Here is a 20,580-nt window from a genome sequence, read left to right as displayed (position 1 = left end):
ACTCTCTGCAACCCCATGGACTGCAGCATGCCAGGTCTCCCTGTCCATCACCAACTCCCAGAGCCTACTCAAACTCATGTCTATTGCATTCGTGATGTCATCCAACCATCTCATCCTCTGTCATCCCCTTCTCCTCCTGCCCTCAATCTTTCCCAGCATCAGGGTCTTTTCAGTTGAGTCAGTTCTTCACATCAGGTGGCCAAAGTATTGGAGTTTCAGCTTCAGCATCAGTCCTTCCAGTGAATATTCAGGACTGATTTCCCTTAGGATGGACTGGTTGGATCTCCTTGCAGTCCAAAGGACTCTCAAGAGTCTTCTCCAACACCACAGTTCAAAAGCATCAATTCTTCTGCTCTTAGCTTTCTTTATAGTCCAACTCTCACATGCATACATGACTACTGGAAAAACCATATCCTGGACTAAACCGACCTTTGTTGGCAAAGTAATGTCTCTGCTTTCTAATATGCTGTGTAGGTTGGTCATAGCTTTTCTTCCAAGGAGCAAGAGTCTTTTAATTTCATGGCTGCAGTCACCATCTGCAGTGATTTTGGAGCCCCCAAAGATAACGTCTCTCACTGTTTCCATTGTTCCCCCATCTATTTAACCTAGACTTGGAAGACAGCATATTCATGTTTGTACTTTCCAGTACTTAGACCTACACCTAACATGTAATTGGGTCTCCATAACTGTTTCTTGAAGGAATGACCTTTTTTATAGAGGAAGGACTGAATTTCTGTTTGATTCCAGATGATGGCATAATTATCAACACATCAATTTTACTAGGTACCCAAATTTCGTGTCCACTCCTGAGAGAAATATTTCTCTCTTCTAGACATAAGATTTTTGTTTTTGTTTAGTTGCTAAGTTGTGTTCAACTCTTTTGTGACCATGGACTGTAGCCCACCAGGCTACTCTGTCCAAGGGATTTTCCAGCGAAGAATACCAGAGTGGGTTGCCATTCCCTACTTCAGGGCATTTTCCTGACCTGGGATCAAACCTGCATCTCCTGCATTGGCAGGCAGATTCTTTACCACTGAGCCATCTGGGAAGTCCAGATTCAGTTCAGTTCAGTTCAGTCGCTCAGTCATGTCCGACTGTTTGCGACCCCATGAATCGCAGCACACTAGGCCTCCCTGTCCATCACCATCTCCCAGAGTTCACTCAGACTCACATCCATCGAGTCCGTGATGCCATCCAGCCATCTCATCAAAGTCCAGATTAGAAATTATTAAATGTGTATAACTCTGACAGTGTATTAAGGTCAATGTATAATTTCCTCTTTCTTTTTGGAATATAATTTGGTTGGTCATTTTTGCTCTACGTTTCCTTGTTATGAGAATTCAGTGTTGACTTTACATATAAAAATATCAATTTTTTACCTGTTTCCATTCAACATCTTTTATTTCTAACATGTTTTGAGTTACTGAATGAGAGCACATGGACTGTTTGAACTGTAATTTATTCTGATTCTAATTATATTTTATGATAAATGGAAATGATTTAAAGGAAGAATATTTTGTGGTCATCTGAGTTTTGTTACAGTAGAATTAAAAATAATCCTTTTTTCATGTATTTTAGTGTCATTCTGGTGGAATCCTCAACATTTATCTCTTTGCCATCCCAATTAACTGAATATGAAGAATCTGTTGACTTCTTGAACCACCGGTAAATTTCTGTATATGCTCTTTATTATCTCAGGAAAAAATTTGAGAAATTAGCATTCAAGTAAATTTGTTACATAATTATACAGTAGTTTTCATTTATTTGAAATATTTATATTATATTATATATAATATTTATATTATTCACACTGTTATTCTCTTTATGTATTACTAGGTTTATGGACATAAAAATTGAATACATATGCACTTTATAAAATGCAATGGATCCCCATTATTCATGGTACTTATGGTATATAAAATTGCCACAAACAGTTAGTGAGCATTGCATCATTCCTCTGAGGAGAAATCTCTATAACCATATATACTGTAATTATAAATCTTAAAAACAACCCAACCTGGCAGATTCTACTTTCTTTATTTTACAAGGAGAAAATAAAGTTCAGAAGTGTTAAATGACTTGCCTGAGGCAGTCCCACTGACAGGTGCCAGAGAGGGTTTTAAACCCTGTCCTCCTACCTCAGAGCTAGAGCAGCTTGCACTTCTGTACTGCCCCCTCAATGTCTCCATCCTCTGCTCATCTAAGCTGGAGAGCAGAAACAAAAAAGCCCAGTGTCACCTTGTTTGACCTCAGCTGGGAACTTGTGTGATCAGCTGCTGGAATTTTCCAGCACTCTGCACATGCCCACGAACAGTTGGTAAAGTACCAAGGGTATTGACTTTGGGGTTCCTAATCAGTTTTAGTGAGAAGATGAATTTGCAAATTTGGGACTGGTGGATCGTGAAGATTGACTGTATTTAAGCTTCTTTGATTCATGTTATAAAGTCTGTATTTAGTTTAGAAAGGAACTTTGACTTCTCAGTAGAGAAGCAGACATTTTTTAAAGTTAGATTGCCTTATATGTCTCATTGGCTTTAAACTCTAGAATAACTATTTAAAGTGAAGTAGAATAAAACAATGTTATAAAGGTTGAAGAAAGCCAGGGAGAAAAAAAAAATGTAGGTTTCTATTATAGAAGTGCATTTGTATGTTGATCTTTACTATGGTGTTGTTAGTTTATTTTATACCATTGTCTCTGTGTAGTGCTTGGCAGCATCAGTGTCATCCTTTTAGATGCAAAAACATTCCCAGTGGCAAGGATTTGGCAATGTTGATATCATAGGAATTCCAGTGTTAAAGTCATCAGAATCATTAAAATGATTGTACAGATCTTACTAAGATTAAAATGAATAGTTTCTTTTCCAAAGTGAATTCTATTACAGCCAATCGTTTTGGAAGATCATAAATATTGCATTTATTATAAGATATTTGATTTTTTCCCATTGATTTATATTCTGTGAGAAAAATAGATAAGTAGAAAACATTTTTGTTTGACAATTTGTTTCATTGGATGCTAATTTCATGCGTAACTAAGGCATTCAAAGTCTTCCTTTATCATTTTGCTTTGTTGTTTTAGTTGCTCAGTTGTATACAACTCTTTGTGACCCCATGTACTGTAGCCTGCCAGACTTCTCTGTCTATGGGATTTCCCAGGCAAGAACATTGGAATGGGTTGTCATTTCCTTCTCCAGGGGACATTTTGCTTTAGTGAACAATAAAATATGAATTAATCCATTGATCTCTAAGGCAGCACTATAAATGTCGTAGGAATAGATTATTGTCGGCATTTATGTTAATTTCTTTGTAGATGGAATGCTACTTTTAAATGCTTAAAAAACTTCAGTAAACAATTTTCCCGAAATTTTTTTCAGTCCCTTGTTTCTTGATCAAGAAGTTGCTTTGTGGTCACAGATTTTGCCTGAATGGCTTTGAAACAGTTTCTTCACGTTAGTTGTGAATAATATCAGTTCCGTTCATTTCAGTCACTCAGTCATGTCCAACTCTTTGTGACCCCATGGACTGCAGCACTCCAGGCTTCCCTATACATCACCAGCTCCCGGAGCTTGCTCAAACTCATGTCTGTAGAGTTGATGATGCCATCCAACCATCTCATCCTCTGTCGTCCCCTTCTCCTCCTGCCTTCAATCTTTCCCAGCATCAGGGTCTTTTCAAATGAGTCATTTCTTTGCATCAGTGGCCAAACTATTGAAGCTTCAGCTTCAGCATCAGTCCTTCCAATGAATACTCAGGACAGATTTCCTTTATGATGGACTGGTTTGATCCCCTTGCAGTCCAAAGGAGTTTCAAGAGTCTTCTCCAATGCCACAGTTTGAAAGCATCAATTCTTTGGCACTCAGCTTTCTTTATGGTCCAACTCTCACATCCATACATGACTACTGGAAAAACCGCTTTGGCTAGATGGACCTTTGTTGCAAAGTAATGTCTCTGCTTTTTAATATGCTGTCTAGGTTGATCATAACTTTTCCTCCGAGGAGCAAGTGTCTTTTAATTTCATCACTGCAGTCACCATCTGCAGTGATTTTGGAGCCCAAGACACTAAATTATCTCACTGTTTCCATTGTTTCCCCATCTATTTGCCATGAAGTGATGGGACCAGATGCCGTGATCTTCGTTTTTTGAAGTATCTATAGCATTCTAATTAAACTGTAGCCAGTTCTCAAAGAAATGCTATAGATATCTGTGAGCAGAAGTAACTCAAAGTTAGATCCTTTTAATGAAGAGAAAAAGTGAGTCCACCTTCACAATTTGAAACACAGTTTGGAAATTCTGTATCAAAATTTTACCATGATTTTTTCATATAATGTTCTGAAATGGTTTTAGTTAGACCTAACATTCCAGAATTATTGAAGCTATCGATTCTCAAGCTACAGGTAAAGATATCTTTTTTATGTTATGCTTCTCAAATCAAAAGCAAAATTGAACAAGTATGAAAGCATTTATAAGTTAATTTTGAAAAGGAAGGACGCTTTGGAAATACTCATCCAAAACAATTCCCAGCTCAGCCTGAAGTATCACTTAAGAAGTGTGTCTACCACAGTCTCAAACTTTATTGATCATTGTTTCCCATATAGGCTCTTCCATTTGTTTTTATAACACTCTACTGTCTTAATTCATCTTTCAAATCTTCCTGTGAGAAAAGAAGCATAAAGATGCAGTGACATTGAGCACTGGGTCAGGGAAAGCATAGTCAGGCTTCGGCATATTAGCTCTCAAAGAAGAAATTCGAGCTGCTAGTTTAAAGGACTGCATATTTACTCCTGTGCATCTCTGTAAAGACTGTCTCCCAAACCAAAAGCAAGGACGAGACTTACAAAGGCTAAAGTCACACAGTTTCTCAAGGAAAAGGGCTGGTCTTTGGTATGTCATTTCAGCACTGATATGGACAACTGAGCTCCTAATTCATACATTGAGTTGTGATCAAATCACCTCAAGTTCACCAAAGAGGCTGCTTTTCTGACAATTCAGAACAGATGTATTAGAAACATTGCTGTAGCTCCTTCTGGGGTCCTGATGGCTTGTTCTGTGGCCTGGTCTCTAGGTCTTATCATCCAATTAGCTTATGGGGATTTTTAAATACACTTTTATTGTTTAACTCTTATGTTATATATGTTATATACATTAAGAGAACAAACAAAGTATTTAAAAATCTCCATAAGCTAACTAGATTTTTTTCTTGGAGCTCCTTACAAATATCCTTGTTTTTCCTCTTTTAGTGCACACACTGCATTTCCCCACTAATGTTAAAATTCTGCATGAACACATAATTGGCCAATGGCATATGAGGAGAAGTGCTGACTGTTTTTCCAAGTGGTAGCTTTAAGACCCAGTGAATAATTTTTCCTGTCCCCATTCCCTGCTACATTTATTAGAAAGGCACATTTAGGAATGGAGGCCTCCTTCACCAAGGAACTCTGAGTGTATCCTCTCCACCTAGAATAGATACGTATTGTGAGCAAGAAGTAAACTCTTGTGTTAATCCAGTGAGATATGGGGTTGTTAACTATAGCATGACCTAGCACATACTAATGGATGCTCCTCTTCAGAGTCACTTCAGTTAATGTCTCCACACATGATAAATAATCTCTTCTGAAATGAGACATAAAGTACTGAAATTATCTTTCAGGTGGTATTAAAAAAATTTCCTATTAAAAATTTAAAAAAAAAAAAGTTTCTGTAAACTGCTCTTCTTTAGCCTACCAGGCTCCTCCATCCATGGGATTTTCCAGGCAAGAGTACTAGAGTGGGTTGCCATGTCCTTCTCCAGGGGATCTTTCCAACCCTGGGATTGAACCCAGGTCTCCTGCATTGCAGGCAGACACTTTACCATCTAAGCCACCAGGGAAGCCCTTCTTAAGCAATGGATATATATAAAACAACACATTGGAAACCACATGCACGAGGAAACTATATTCATCACATATTTTGCTTTATGGGAACATGATCCATGAGCACAAGTAAGAGCAGTTAAGAAGTTTTTATTCTAATTAAATCCCAAGGATTATCAGAAAGAATCAGGACAGGAGACTGATTTTAGTCATACTTAAAAATTGAGTGATAGATAGATCAGCAGTGCTCAGAAAGGAGCACTTTGTAAATAATTTCCTTCAGTGATATGACTTGCTATTTTTTCCAGCAGTGTTGAATTATTTATCACTCAATAGATTTTTACTAAGTGGCACCTCAAGCATTTTTCTTAGTACTGGAGAAATATTGGGATAAATAAGTCACAGATCTGGCCGTAAAGTTGCCAGCCATCAAGCAGAAAAGAAGAAAAAAAAAAAATCCACCCAAATGGAGACAGTTGTATAGGGCAGAATGCATTCAGTAGTGTGTGTGCATATGTTCTATGAGCTGATTGGCAAGGAATATCACTGTGTAGATATTTTTGTGGTTTATGTGGAAGAGAAGACACTGTTGAAGAAAAATGAGGTCCTAGTAACTTTTTTTCCATGCATACACCATGTTCTCCTTTATCATGTACAGACTGGGATCTGAAATAATAGTACAATCTGATGGCCAGGATCTGGAACAAGGGGAGAACTCTCCTACAAGTGTAGAAGGATCATGGGAAGAGGGAATAGCAGAAGCTTTGGGGGAGTAGGGGACAGTCAGGTGAGGCGAAGCCACCAGGAAATCCCAGAATTACAAGGCATATGGTTATAAATATGGATGACAGATTTAGCATAGGAAAGTGTGAGTTCAAGTTGAAGAGGTGTTGAAGTGTTTACCATTCTACTTTGTACTTATTTCTTATAGAGTTACTTTGCATGGCAGACTGCATACTCTGTGAACTTAGGGATTTCATCATTCATCCTTGTTCCTAGAAGAGTTAGGCCCAGAATAGCCACCCAAATGAAAGTAGGTGCTGGTAGAGATATCTTTCTGAGTCCTGATTCTTGCCCAAACCCGACCATCCCCCCAAAAGCTGGGTTTTGGAGAACCATGATTTTAAAATATTTCATTCTACTACACTGAATAATTAGTAACAGACTTCACCGAGTCTGTAAGGAAAGTAGAGTGAATCAAAAGCCAGATGTATATACTAAGAGTGACAACCTGCCATGATCCTCTTGCTCTAGATTAGTGATTCATACTTGGTTTTAATGTTTTAATGTTCTTTGGCAGTCTGATGAAGCCTATTCTATTTCAAAAAATAGTGTTTTTACAAACACATAAATAACAAGGATTATAGAATGTCTTAATCTCCTTGGGCTACCATAACAAAATACCACAGAATGGGTGGCTTAAACAACAGAAATTTATTTCTCACAGTCCTGGAGACTGGAAAGTCCAAGGTGCCAGCAAGTTAAGTTTCACTCTGAGGCTTCTTCTTTTGGCTTATTGGCAGCAGCCATCTCACTGGGTGCTCACATGTCCTCTTCTTTGTGCACACATGGAGAGACCAGCTAACTGGTCTCTCTATAATAAGGATGCTAATTTTTTATTAGAGTCTTATCCTTATGGCCTCATTTAACCTTAATTTACCTTACAATATGCCCTATCTGGGGCTTCCCTGGTGGCTCAGTAGTTAAGAATCCACCTGAAATGCAGGAGACACAGGAAACATGGGTTCGATCCCTGGGTCAGGAATATCCCCTGGAGAAGGGCATGGCAACCCACTCTACTCTTCTTGCCTGGAGAATCCCATGGACAGAGGAGCCTGGTGGGCTACAGTCCATAGGGTCGCAAAGAATTGAACACTCCTGAGGTGACTGAGCAGGCCCACATGCCCTATCTCCAAATACAATCATTTTGAGAATTAAGACTTCAACATAGAATTTAAGGGTGACACAGTTCAGTCCATAGCACAGAGGAAAGTAATAGTCTAGTAGAGTACTGTATCAAAATGTTTAAACTTGTAGTATATTAAAATATATACTTCATTAACACAATGCATAGTAACATCTACTGGTAGAGATAACTACCACACTTTGAAAGCAGCAGTAAAAATAAATAATAGCTAAATATATGCACAAGAAGTGAAATGTGATGTGAAGATACTTGTGTACAGCTAATACTACATGATTTGATTTCAATTGCTATTAAGAGTCAGTGGACATAATGGTGGAATTTTTTCCCCATTTTAATTCACAGATCACTCTCTTTGTATGACACATTAGCACCCCTCATTTTAGAGACTTCTCAGCTGTTCAGGAGCCAAAGTTGTACAAAAAACATCAAACATTCTATTTTAACTGCCCCCCCAGATGGCCATGGGACCTGATTTTTATCAACTCCTGGACACATGGAGGATGGAATGAATCTAAAAATTGATTCTCTTATATTCCTTCATGTGATTCATAAAAACTAGACTTGAACCAGAGAATTTGCTGCTTGATTTGGATGTAGCCCTGAATGCCAGCCCAGAAGTATGAACAATTATAACAAAGATCTTCCTTCCCTGCTGGAGAAACTTGAGAAGGAAGTCATTCTTGGAGCTGATTTATTCATGCTTTGACTCCCTTGTAGCTCAGGTGGTAATGAATCTGCTTGCAATGTGGGAGACCTGGGTTCAATCCCTGGGTTGGGAAGATCCCCTGGAGAAAAGAAAGGCTACTCACTCCAGTATTCTGGCCTAGAGAATTCCATGGACTGTATAGTCCATGGGGTCCCAAAGAGTCAGACACGACTGAGTGACTTTCACTGACTAGAAGCAGTTCAATATCATTTTGATTATTTGAGCTTGAAAAGAGCTATATACCACTATTGCAGAGGAAAATAGTGTGTCATCCCTTTCCACCTCATAAGTATTAATAGGTTCCACACCCTGATTTTGACCCATTACTAAATTAGCAGAAAATATTCCATTACTTGATCTACAATGTTTTGTATAATTTTAGCCTCTTTTGATGCTTTTTTTCCTGAAGACCAAGGCTTCCTCTTCCATAACTACATAATCAACGAGTATCTAGGAAAATTATAGTGTGGATTAAGGTATACGGATTAACAAAAGTGTAACTGAGTGGTTTCTCTTCTGTTTCGAAGTGTGAAAGATACTCGTTCTATTAAAAAGTGGGTTTATCACCACATTTCTAGGGTCAAGAAAATGCACTTCAGTTCAGTCACTCAGTTGTGTCCAGCTCTTTGTGACCCCATGAATTGCAGCATGCCAGGCTTCCCTGTCCATCACCAACTCCTGGAGTTCACCCAAACTCATGTCCATTGATTTGGTGATGCCGTCCAACCATCTCATCCTGTCATCCCCTCCTCCTCCTGCCCTCAATCTTTCCCAGCATCAGGGTCTTTTCAAATGAGTCAGCTCTTCGCATCAGGTGGCCAAAGTTTTGGAATTTCAGCTTCAACATCTGTCCTTCAGGACTGATCTCCTTTAGGATGGACTGGTTGGATCTCCTTGAAGTCCAAGGAACTCTCAAGAGTCTTCTCCAACAACACAGGTCAAAAGCATCAATTCTTAGGTGCTCAGCCTTCTTCACAGTCCAACTCTCACATCCATACATGACTACTGGAAAAACCATAGCCTTGACTAGATGGACCTTTGTTGGCAAAGTAATGTCTCTGCTTTTTAATATGCTATCTAGGTTGGTCATAACTTTTCTTCCAAGGAGTAAGTGTCTTTTAATTTCATGGCTGCAATCACCACCTGCACTGATTTGGAGCCACCCAAAATAAAGTCTGCCACTGTTTCCACTGTTTCCCCATCTATTTGCCATGAGATGATGGGACCAGATGCCATGATCTTCGTTTTCTGAATGTTGAGCTTTAAGCCAACTTTTTCACTCTCCTCTTTCACTTTCATCAAGAGGCTCTTTAGTTCTTCTTTACTTTCTGCCATAAGAGTGGTGTTATCTGCATATCAGGTTATTGATATTTCTCCTGGCAATCTTGATTCCAGCTTGTGCTTCCTCCAGCCCAGTGTTTCTCATGATGTACTCTCCATTTAATAAGCAGGGTGACAATATACAGCCTTGATGTACTCCTTTTTCTATTTGGAACCAGTCTGTTGTTCCATGTCCAGTTCTAAGTGTTGCTTCGTGACCCACATACAAATTTCTCAAGAGGCAGGTCAGGTGGTCTGGTATTCCCATCTCTCTCAGAATTTTCCACAGTTTATTGTCATCCACACTATCATTGATCAGGTAAGATAGAATTTTCCTTAGCCAGATTATTTTGTTAAATTATTTTCTTATGTCTCAATTAATCATGATAATTATCAGCTTTACAAGCAAGTCCATCAAATTCTTAGGTCTGTAAAATATTTTATCTATTTTTATTGTAAATAATACAGGTAACTCAATTTTTCTGGTTTTGAGACTCTTCATTGTGGATAAGGCAGCTCTTTGATTTGTTCAAAAGGCACTATCATTAGCTGTTCTCCAACAAAATAGGTAAAGAAAAGAAAAAGCCCAAATTGCTCTGCTTTTCTATTCACTATGGGAAACACACACACACATGACTGAAGGGCTAGTGATTGCAATTATTGAACAAAATGAGGTTTGTAGATTATCTAAGGATTTTAATCAGACATTCTACCCAGAACTCCATTAGCAAAGAGATGGTGTTTTAGTGGTACATTGAGAAATAAGCATTTTTTTAATAGTTCTTTCCACTCTTTGTATAGTCTCTGTTATAAATGCTAAAATATCTATCCACTATGTCTATCAGCCTTCAGGTATCTATCAAGTGCTCAAATTACATAAAAGTATTAAATGCTCATGACATTATGAAGGAAACAGGAATCAAGACCATCCCTGCCAGGGTCCAGCCCCAGTGGATCCAGGGAAATTCGAAGGGTGAACGGCGTAGGCAAGGAAAGCTTATTTATTTAGAAATATAAGATTAAATTAGGAAGAAATAGTGTAGTAGGAAAATTTAGTGGAGAAAAGAGGCTGAATAACTTGGTTTATGAGGAAAGCCAATAAAATCTCAGGACAAGAGATTTGCACCATCTATGTTGGGCCACTGGTGCCCGTTTGAATATCGGAGAGTGCCATGCCTTGGGCTCTCTTTCTCTCACAGAACTTAGAAGCCAGGGCAAGTAAGTAGACTTGGCGAGCCGCCTCGCTCCAGATGGGAATTCATCCAGAAAATAGAGTAAGACACGGGGGAAACCAGTCCAGCGACTGGCCCATCCTCTATTGTCCAGAAAGGCCTTTTATACCTTTTTTTGTACATAGAGATCAATGGATAATATAAAATTATGTAGCATCAGCACCCTTGACTCTTATCGAGGCCAGGCTTTTTCTCTGCATACTTAGTTGTATACACAAGTCTTAGGTGATTTACATCATCTTCTGGCCAGAAGGCCATCAGTTAACATTTTATGGCCCTTTTCTGATAAGGGTTTGTCAACCAGAAGACTTATTTGTCTTAAAAATGTTGTTCTTCCCAAAGTCTGGTGCCACTCTCAGAAAGCACTAAATAAAGTTACATTCTTACATAGCAAGGATACAACAATTGTAACAAGTAAAAGGAGTACAGTGATTTATAAAGAGAAAAGTAATTAACTCAAAAGTCTAGTGTTGCTAACATCAGAACTACTATATACCTTTTTCTATATCCTGATTACATTGATTAATATCCTTCAGGTGCCTAAACAATAAAGAATATGGAGGCCTGGCAGCAGTCACTGAGTCAACTGTGAAAACTCATCACCAATATGATTTTTAGCTCTTTAGAAAAGGCTCTGTATCTTTAAGATGCTTTAAGCTTTGTGCCTCTCATGGTTGGGGGGCTGTAAGCAATTCACAAACTGCAAAAAGTCCTGGGGAACCTGTTAGGCAAGTTAGAGAGCCATCAGAGGGGGTTTGAGCTGAAACATTCCTTTCAAATGCAGAAGACTGTAGCCCTAAGTTAACTTTTTCCAGAGAGTGTCAAAAGAGTGGAAAAGCATAGTACAATAAAATCAGGCCGACTCTGGTTTTGTGGGGTAGATGTTCAGGAAAACTCAGGGGGAACCCCTGAAGCCAGATCACGGCTTTGCATTTTTTTCGGGCTTCCTTCCTCATGACCTTTGCCATGGGCGGGATTCCTCACACTGGCTCCCGGCACATCCCCAAGAAAAAGAAATGCAAAAAAGCAAAATGGCTGTCTGAGGAGGCCTTACAAACAGCTGTGAAATGAAGGGAAGTGAAAAGCAAAGGAAAAAAGGAAAGATATACCTATTTGAATGCAGAGTTCCAAAGAATAGCAAGGAGAAATAAGAAAGCCTTCCTCAGCAATCAGTGCAAAGAAATAGAGGGAAACAGTAGAATGGGAAAGACTAGAGATCTCTTCAAGAAAATTAGAGATACCAAGGGAACATTTCATGCAAAGATGGGCTCAATAAAGGACAAAAATGGTATGGACCTAACAGAAACAGAAGATATTAAGAGGTGACAAGAATACACAGAAGAACTGTACAGAAAAGATCTTCACAACCCAGATGATCATGATGGTGTGATCACTCACCTAGAGCCAGACATCCTGGAATGTGAAGTTGAGTGGGCCTTAGGAAGCATCACTACGAACAAAGCTAGTGGAGGTGATGTAATTCCAGTGGAGCTATTTCAAATCCTGAAAGATGATGCTGTGAACGTGCTGCACTCAATATGCCAGCAAATGTGGAAAACTCAGCAGTAGCCACAGGGCTGGAAAAGGTCAGTTTTCACTCCAATCCCAAAGAAAGGTAATGCAAAAGAATGCTCAAACTACCGCACAATTGCACTCATCTCACACACTTGTAAAGTAATGCTTAAAATTCTCCAAGCCAGGCTTCAGCAATATGTGAACCGTGAACTTCCAGATGTTCAAGCTGGTTTTAGAAAAGGCAGAGGAACCAGAGATCAAATTGCCAACATCTGCTGGATCATGGAAAAGCAAGAGAGTTCTAGAAAAACATCTATTTCTGCTTTACTGACTATGCCAAAGCCTTTGACTGTGTGGATCACAACAAACTGTGGAAAATTTTGAAAGAGATGGGAATACCAGACCACCTGACCTGCCTCTTGAGAAACCTATATGCAGGTCAGGAAGCAACAGTTAGAACTGGACATGGAACAACAGACTGGTTCCAAATAGGAAAAGGAGTACGTCAAGGCTGTATATTGTCACCCTGCTTATTTAACTTCTATGCAGAGTACATCATGAGAAATGCTGGTCTGGAAGAAGCACAAGCTGGAATCAAGATTGCTGGGAGAAATATCAATAACCTCAGATATGCAGATGATACCACCCTTATGGCAGAAAGTGAAGAGGAACTAAAGAGCCTCTTGATGAAAGTGAAAGAGGAGAGTAAAAAGGAATGGATATGGTTGGAAGAACATTCCTTAGAAATAGTATATAATTTTTTATTTTTATTTTTTTACAGCTTAAAATTAATACAAATCACCTGGTAAGGTGAGAAAATATGAGTTATTTGTATTCTCAGAAAAAAATCAAGCAAACAATATCTTAGAGCCCAGACACTAATTGACAGCAAAATAATCGTGGATACTAAGAGGAGCAGATTGGAGGAAATTGATGGGTTATGGAAGACATGGAAACTTGCAAGGGAGGCACTTGCTTCAGGCTGTGATTTGCTAATTAATTTGTAGAAATACAACACAAGATTAAACAGCTGTCCAAGTCTCCTCCTACCTGTATGAGAAAGAAGCAATGTGCAGTTAGCTTAGAGAAGATAATTTTTTCAAGTTCTAGAACCATTTTTGGAGAGACTACCTATGTAGTCCTTAGTTGAGACCACCTACTTTGAAATATTAGGATTTGAGTTTTTATTATTATTATATGTTTACTTCTCTACAGTATTTGTAAGCAAAAAGAGATTGTTTTTACCATTAAAAAAAAAAAAACCAGTGGTGAGCTACAGTATTGTAAAGTAATTAGCCTCCAATTAAAATAAATAATTAATTTTTAAAAAGCAGTGGTAAAATATGAATGATAGTTTCCTTTTCACATTTTTCTTATTTTTAAAATTTATAAAACTTTATAAACATAAAAATGATCCATGAAATACATTTGTGGTTTTCACATATCATGTTGTAGGTCGCCATGATTTTTAAGGAAGTTTAAGATTGAATTAAAATATGGAGTATTACTTTTGAGTGTCATTGATGTTGTTTTCCTATTTCCTTATGACAGTGCTGCTGTGAAAAGCAGTGGATGTGATTTTGCTGAGGGCCATCCCCAGGACCCAAATGCCTTAAAAACCTGTGAGTGCTACAATTACAAATATTTGTTTTCATGTCTTATTTTTATATACTGAGCATAATATGAAATGAAATATACAATAAATAGTGGTCACAACTATAGACAGAGAAGCAAGCCCTGAGGCTTGCTGGCCACATGGGAGCCCAAGGTGTTGGTCCTTAGCCTTTTCTGCTCATGACCCTTTGGAAAACTGTTCACATCTTGCTTTTTACTGCTGAGTCTTAGTTTCCTCACCTGTACTTTAAATGTATTTCAATAAATGACCTTTATGTTTCTTTTGGCTTATTCTGAACTGTTTAAACCAATTGGAGTGACAGGTATCACCATGTTTAAAATGTTAAGGAGATGACAGATTTACTGTGTTTTATGAAACGACTAACTATAAATTTAGATAATGTGGATAGAAAAATGGATACGGGGCTGTTGTGGTGCTCTCTAGCTACAGAACAAACCACCCCAAATGTACTGATATTAAACAAGAATGCATTATATTATTATCTCTCACACTTCGGAGGTCACTGGCCTCATCTAGGTGACTCTTGCTCGGGGGTCTCTCAGGCAGTTGTAGTCAGATTGAGAGTGGGACTATTTGATCTGGATGCTGTTCTGATGTGACCTCTCTATGTGGCCTAAGTTTCTTCATAGAATGACAGCTTGGTTCTGAAAGCAAGTGAACCAGGAAAGATAGATGATTAAGAAGAAGTTGTATTACATTTTCTGACCTAGTGTCAGAAGTCACATGGCTTGATTCTGCTGCAATCTAGTATACTCTCCGTTAGGATCAAGTCACCAAGACTGGGCCACTATGTCTCCACATTCAAAGCAATATTGAGGGCTTTGTGGATATGTTTTAAAAACTAATAACAACAACAAATAGATATAAATATATACATACAGGCCTTTATTTCCAGTTTGTTTGTTACATCCTATAATTTGAATCATTACATAGTCCAGATTCTGGAATGTCCTCTTTGCTGTTTATGTTTCTGTGTATATCCAGGCTAATTTTAAATACTAGTCAAGTTCCCTTTGTTTTTTAAGGATCTTTAATAGAAGGTCATTATTACACATTTTTATTATGTTAAGCTTGAACTGGGGTCCCCCATACTTATATTAACAAATATGTCATCTACTTTTGTGTGCTAATGCTTTGAACATTTTTAAAATTCATCCCCAAACTCTAATCACTTATTGAAACAGCTGCTTTATTTGAACAGCACTTGCAAAATATGTAAACAAGCCCTATTTCATGTTTTGGCAGCAATTAAGTCCAATTTCATCAAAGAGTTCTTTTGCTCGGCACATACTCTTCACCTGGCAGCAAAAGGGACTTCAAGCCTGGAGCTCTTCTTCCTCCCGTTTGGCATGCACACACGCTACTGTGTCATCATCCTCAGTAACAGAAAGGTGAGGATGGAAATGGGGTGGGTGCTTTCATTAAGGGCTGGCGCTTTAATGGGATACAGGCAACTTGAGGGCAGCTGAAGACTCTAGGAATGCAGATAACAATGTTAACCCCCTGGTTGCTAAACAAAGAGCTTATCCTCAAGAATAAGCAAAGAGTTATACTGCTGCTGCTGCTAAGTTGCTTCAGTCGTGTCCGACTGTGCGACCCCTTAGACGGCAGCCCACCAGGCTCCCCCGTCCCTGGGATTCTCTAGGCAAGAACACTGGAGTGGGTTGCCATTTCCTTCTCCAATGCATGAAAGTAAAAAGAGTTATACTAGTTGTCTGTAAATTTTGTAAGGGCTGGATAAGGAAGTCTCATGAGAAGAGAGTGGAGGCCCACCTAACCTTCTGGGCCTTCTCTATCAGCTATGTATAGTTGCATAACAAGTGACCAAACACTGCTAGGCTTAAAACAGCCTGTGTTTGTTATATCACGTTTTCCAGGGGTCAGAGATCCAGATGTAACCTGGATGGGTCCTCTGTTTTAGGTCTGTCAAGTCTTCAATCAAGGGATCAGCCAGTGCTGTGTTCTCCTTGAAAGCTCAATTGAGGAAGGAGCTGCTTCTAAGCTCTCTCAAATTTTTGGCAGAGTTAATTTCATGGTTCTAGGAACCATGCATCTTGCTTCTCTAAAGCCAGGGAAGGAGAGAGACAGAGAGAGGGAGAGAAGGGTGGGAGAAAGGAAAGAGAGACAGAGAGAAAGAAAGAAGACAGGCTTTAGAGGAAAAGTTTTATGGCATTATCCCCTACCATGTGTTGATCTGAGAAGGGAATTGATAACTCCCAGGAGATAGCCCCAAATGTGGATGGTAAAGAATCTGTCTGCAATGCGGGAGACCTGGGTTCCATCCCTGGATCCAGAAGATGCCCTGGAGATGGGAATGGCACCCCACTTCAGTTCTTGCCTGGAGAATTCCATGGACAGAGGAGTCTGGCAGGCTATAGTCCATGGGGTCACAAAGAGTCAGACACAACTGAGCGACTAATACAAACACACACATATGTACTATATTGAATTCATAAGCAATGAAATAATGGTAACTGGAAAGAGGTGTTATATTGGCCTGTTGCTTGTAGTATCATTTATACCTGAAAAATAGTATAACCTCTTAAAGATGTAAAGAATAGTTTAATTTTCCTAAATTACCATTTAGGAAGAAAAAATGCTATTTAATATTAATGCTAAATTTTGTTTTTCATTTCCTTTAAACTTTGATTTAACTGAATTCATCTATATAAAAATTTATTAAAAAAATAATAACTGATGTGGCCAGTAGTTCAATAAAATATTTCACAATCCCTTTTCAATATCACTTGATAATATAGCCCTAGAAAAATGCTAGGTTTAATTCTCAATAGCCTGGTAAGAGTTTGATTTTGTTTTGTTTTATTTTTTGCTATCAGTTTTTAGCTTTTTTGACCATACTGTGCAGCTTGCGGGATCTTAGTTCCCTGATCGGGAATTGAACCTGGGCCTGTTTCTCTGGACTGCTGGGGAGCTCCCATTATTCTTTGAATTGGACTATTTGAATATTAATATTTACTTCCATAAATTTTATCTAAATTAATCAAAATATAAGTATACTGAATTTGACATCTGTTTAAAACAGTCCTTTTATTACATATATTTTGTTCTAATCAGAAAGAATATTAAGAAAAACAATAATAAACGTATATTGCTATCAGTTGAGTAATAATGCCCCTAATCTAAAGTATTGCATTGAATTGCAATCGCTTAAGTGGAGAAATACATCTATTAATTTACATGTTCAATTTTATTGCTAATTATATTGAAAAATGTAATTATATACTTAAATAGATAATCAAACACCCAAGTCCACCTAGTTAGCTGCTTTTCTTATTAAATGTGTGATAACTGCCTTGCCATTAAGAACTATGTTGAAAACTATGATGTAATTAGGCCCCAGTGTGATAGCTTTCTGTGTGTAAAACAGAAATGTTTCTACTAAAACTGCTACCAAGGGTCAGCCATTTGTTTCATTTTGGCTGTTCCTTTCAAACTTTCAAATAAAATGAAATGACTTGTTAATAGTTGTTTGAACAGAAAAACAGTTTTGCAAAACTTCCATCAGTGTTCATAGAAATTCCTCAATTAGGAGAAAACCTACAGAAGCCTAAAAATTCATGCTCTTAACTGCTAGAAATCCAAAGAGATTTCTCTCATGTGTGGACAGGGACAGATGAATGAGGAAACTGGAGCAGAATCATGACCCAGTCCCTGAGGAAGTGCACTTTCTGAGAGGAGAGGTAGACAGACCCTCACACAGAGCACACAGACACTGCACAGAATAAAGCCATGTGCTGCTACACCCATGGCACTCTGTCTTCACAGTGGTGCCTGTGTGAACAGCTGCTGGGTTTCAGCAGTGGAACTGGGTTCCTTAGTTGGAAACCACCCAGCATTGCTGGGATCATCCTTATGAGAGAGGCAGGGGAATCAGCCAGGGATCCTTGACACAGTGCCTGGGTTAAAAGTGCATTCCATTTGTATCTACTTTCGGTGACCTGACCAGCCCTTTTCTACCAACACATGAGCCTTTTTTGTTGAACCAAGCCAGAATTCTCCTCCCTCTGGGTATTTATCTTCTAATCTTTCACTGTCCTTTTTCTGTCTATAAAATTTGGTCAAAACAATCGAAACCAAAATCCTTGCCTTGCTGACTTGAGGAAATAGGAGTCAACATCCCTGAACAGCTTATGCAATGCAAGTTGGTCCTGTCCTACACCAGGGGCCCCACACCAAAGAGAGCATCAGCCCTGCCACATCAGATCAGAAGTTGAGAGGGCAAGGTTGCCTCCTGCCAGGTAGAAGACCCCACAAGGCCTTCTTGTTGATGTGTGGTTTATATCAGCTTACTCTCAGGCTGTGCCATCCAGTTGTTAAATGCATTGCATGTCACTCTGGCCATCTCCCTTAGATTTGCATAAATAAGTGGAACCCCTCACATGACTTTTTGCACTGTCACTTGTTTCATTTCCCTCAGCCTCTCTGTCTCTGCTAATGCAGAAATTAAGCTGGCAGTCTCTATTATGTATATGTAATTAATCCAATCAGTGTACAACTTTTTCAATCATAATTAATGTATAGACTTAAATAATACTGATAACAATATTGATTTTGCTTATTTTGCCTTTGCTAGCAAGGTAAAAACATTATATTATGCTAAAATCTTTATGTAATTTTACATTTAGGCAAACTAACTTCAGTTTTATGAAAGTTATTTTTATAGCTGGAGGGACTGAGTATAATTTGCTAATGTTTTTTTCTATTTTCTATGATTTTTAACAGCAAGCTACAATTTATTTGCCCTTTGATTTTTCATTTGATTTGTTACAACTGCATTTTAGTTCTTTCTTTAGGTAACTACACCCCTCCCCACAGGCCAACCCCCTGACTTGTTCCCTGGGAAACAGAGAGAAAGTGAAATCCCAATTGGCCCGTAAACACTTCGGAACATTTATGAACCACAGGATTTCTGCTGGCCATTTAGGGGCAGGTTAGATGAACTTTGAAGTCTCCAACAAAGTGGTGAAAGTGAAAGTCATTCAGTCATGTCTGACTCTTTGCGACCCCATGGACTATACATTCCATGGAATTCTCCAGGCCATAATACTGGAGTGGGTAGCCTTTCCCTTCTCCAGAAGATCTTTCCAACCCAGGGATTGAACCCAGGTCTCCCGCATTCCAGGTAGATTATTTACCAGCTGAGCTACCACGGAAGCACAAGAATACTGGAATGGGTAGCCTATCCCTTTGCCAGGGCATCTTCCCGACCCAGGAATCGAACTGGGTCTCCTGCATTGCAGGCGATTCTTTCCCAACTGAGCTACCAGGGGAGCCCACCAAAGTGGTAAATGTTCACGAAGATGGACAGAGCTTGAGCCCCTCCATACTACAAGACTCCCTCTGACCTCACCTACCCTACTTCCCCTGTTACTGTGGAACCATCAGCATACATTAAGCACTACAGCCTTTTTAGAAAAAAAAAAATAAGAAAATCTGAAAATGAGAATTTTGTGCCCAATGGTAGTTATTTATTTAGGGGGATATCCTCTAGGTTCCTTATCAATGATATAACCAGTTATTCTGTAAAGATTCCACATACCTCTGGGGTACCAAAATGTTAGCTCCAGGGGACTGCACTTCAAGTGACATGTAGAATATGAGGAAACAGTAATTCCTGTTTTCCCAAATCCATGTTAATTTTATGGACCCTCTCATCCTTTTTTTTATTGAGATAGAATTAATAGATAACACTGTATAATTTTGAGATGTGTACTGTGTTGGTTTGATACACTTATATGTGGCAATATGATTACTGCTGTCATGTTCTGGTGAAGGACCAATTGTCCGATTCTTTGTGACCTCATGGACTGTAGCCTCCCAGGCTCCTCTGTCCATGAAATTCTCCAGGAAAGAGTACTGGAGTGGGTTGCCATTTCCTTCTCCAGGGGATCTTCCTGACCCAGGGGTTGAACCCAGGTCTCCTGCATTGCAAGCAGACTTCTTACCATCTGAACCACCAGGAAAGCCCTGTTACAGTCATGTTTGCTAATGCATTTATCACATCATTTTGTTTCTTTTTTTGTTGAGAACAATTAAGATCTATTATCTTAGCAACTTGGAAGTTTATCATATACTATTGTTGACTATAATCACTCTGCTGTGCCTTAGATCTCCAGAATGTATTTATCTGCTAGTTACAAGTTTCAAACCCTCTCCTTCTTGAAGAAAACTATAGAATATGGAGTATGACTTATTGTAAGTTTAAAATTCTGACACCCTCAAGCCGTATTCTAATTAATCTCATTTTATTAGTCAGTTCACTCCTCCCAACAGAGTTTAATTCACCAACTATATAAAACCAGTTTTCTAGGCATGGAGAGAGTAAACACAGAGAAAGGGTAGGAATACTGAACACAAGGGAATCACATTTCAGTGGA

General features: G+C 38.8%; 1 protein-coding gene across 1 annotated transcript in view; it reads left to right on the top strand.

Moving 5' to 3' along the window:
* Positions 1–20,580, top strand: part of CFAP47 (cilia and flagella associated protein 47) — a 504,236-nt gene that overhangs the window by 262,103 nt on the left and 221,553 nt on the right. Inside the window, exons 41-43 of the mRNA XM_068963234.1 lie at positions 1,579–1,665; positions 14,098–14,168; positions 15,428–15,573. Of these exons, the coding sequence (XP_068819335.1) occupies positions 1,579–1,665; positions 14,098–14,168; positions 15,428–15,573 (304 nt within the window). The remainder of the gene's footprint in view (positions 1–1,578; positions 1,666–14,097; positions 14,169–15,427; positions 15,574–20,580) is intronic.

Source organism: Capricornis sumatraensis, chromosome X, assembly GCF_032405125.1.
Source record: "Capricornis sumatraensis isolate serow.1 chromosome X, serow.2, whole genome shotgun sequence".
Classification (NCBI taxonomy): domain Eukaryota; kingdom Metazoa; phylum Chordata; class Mammalia; order Artiodactyla; family Bovidae; genus Capricornis; species Capricornis sumatraensis.
Note: the sequence above shows the minus strand (reverse complement) of the source record. Positions and strands in the feature narration are given on the sequence as shown.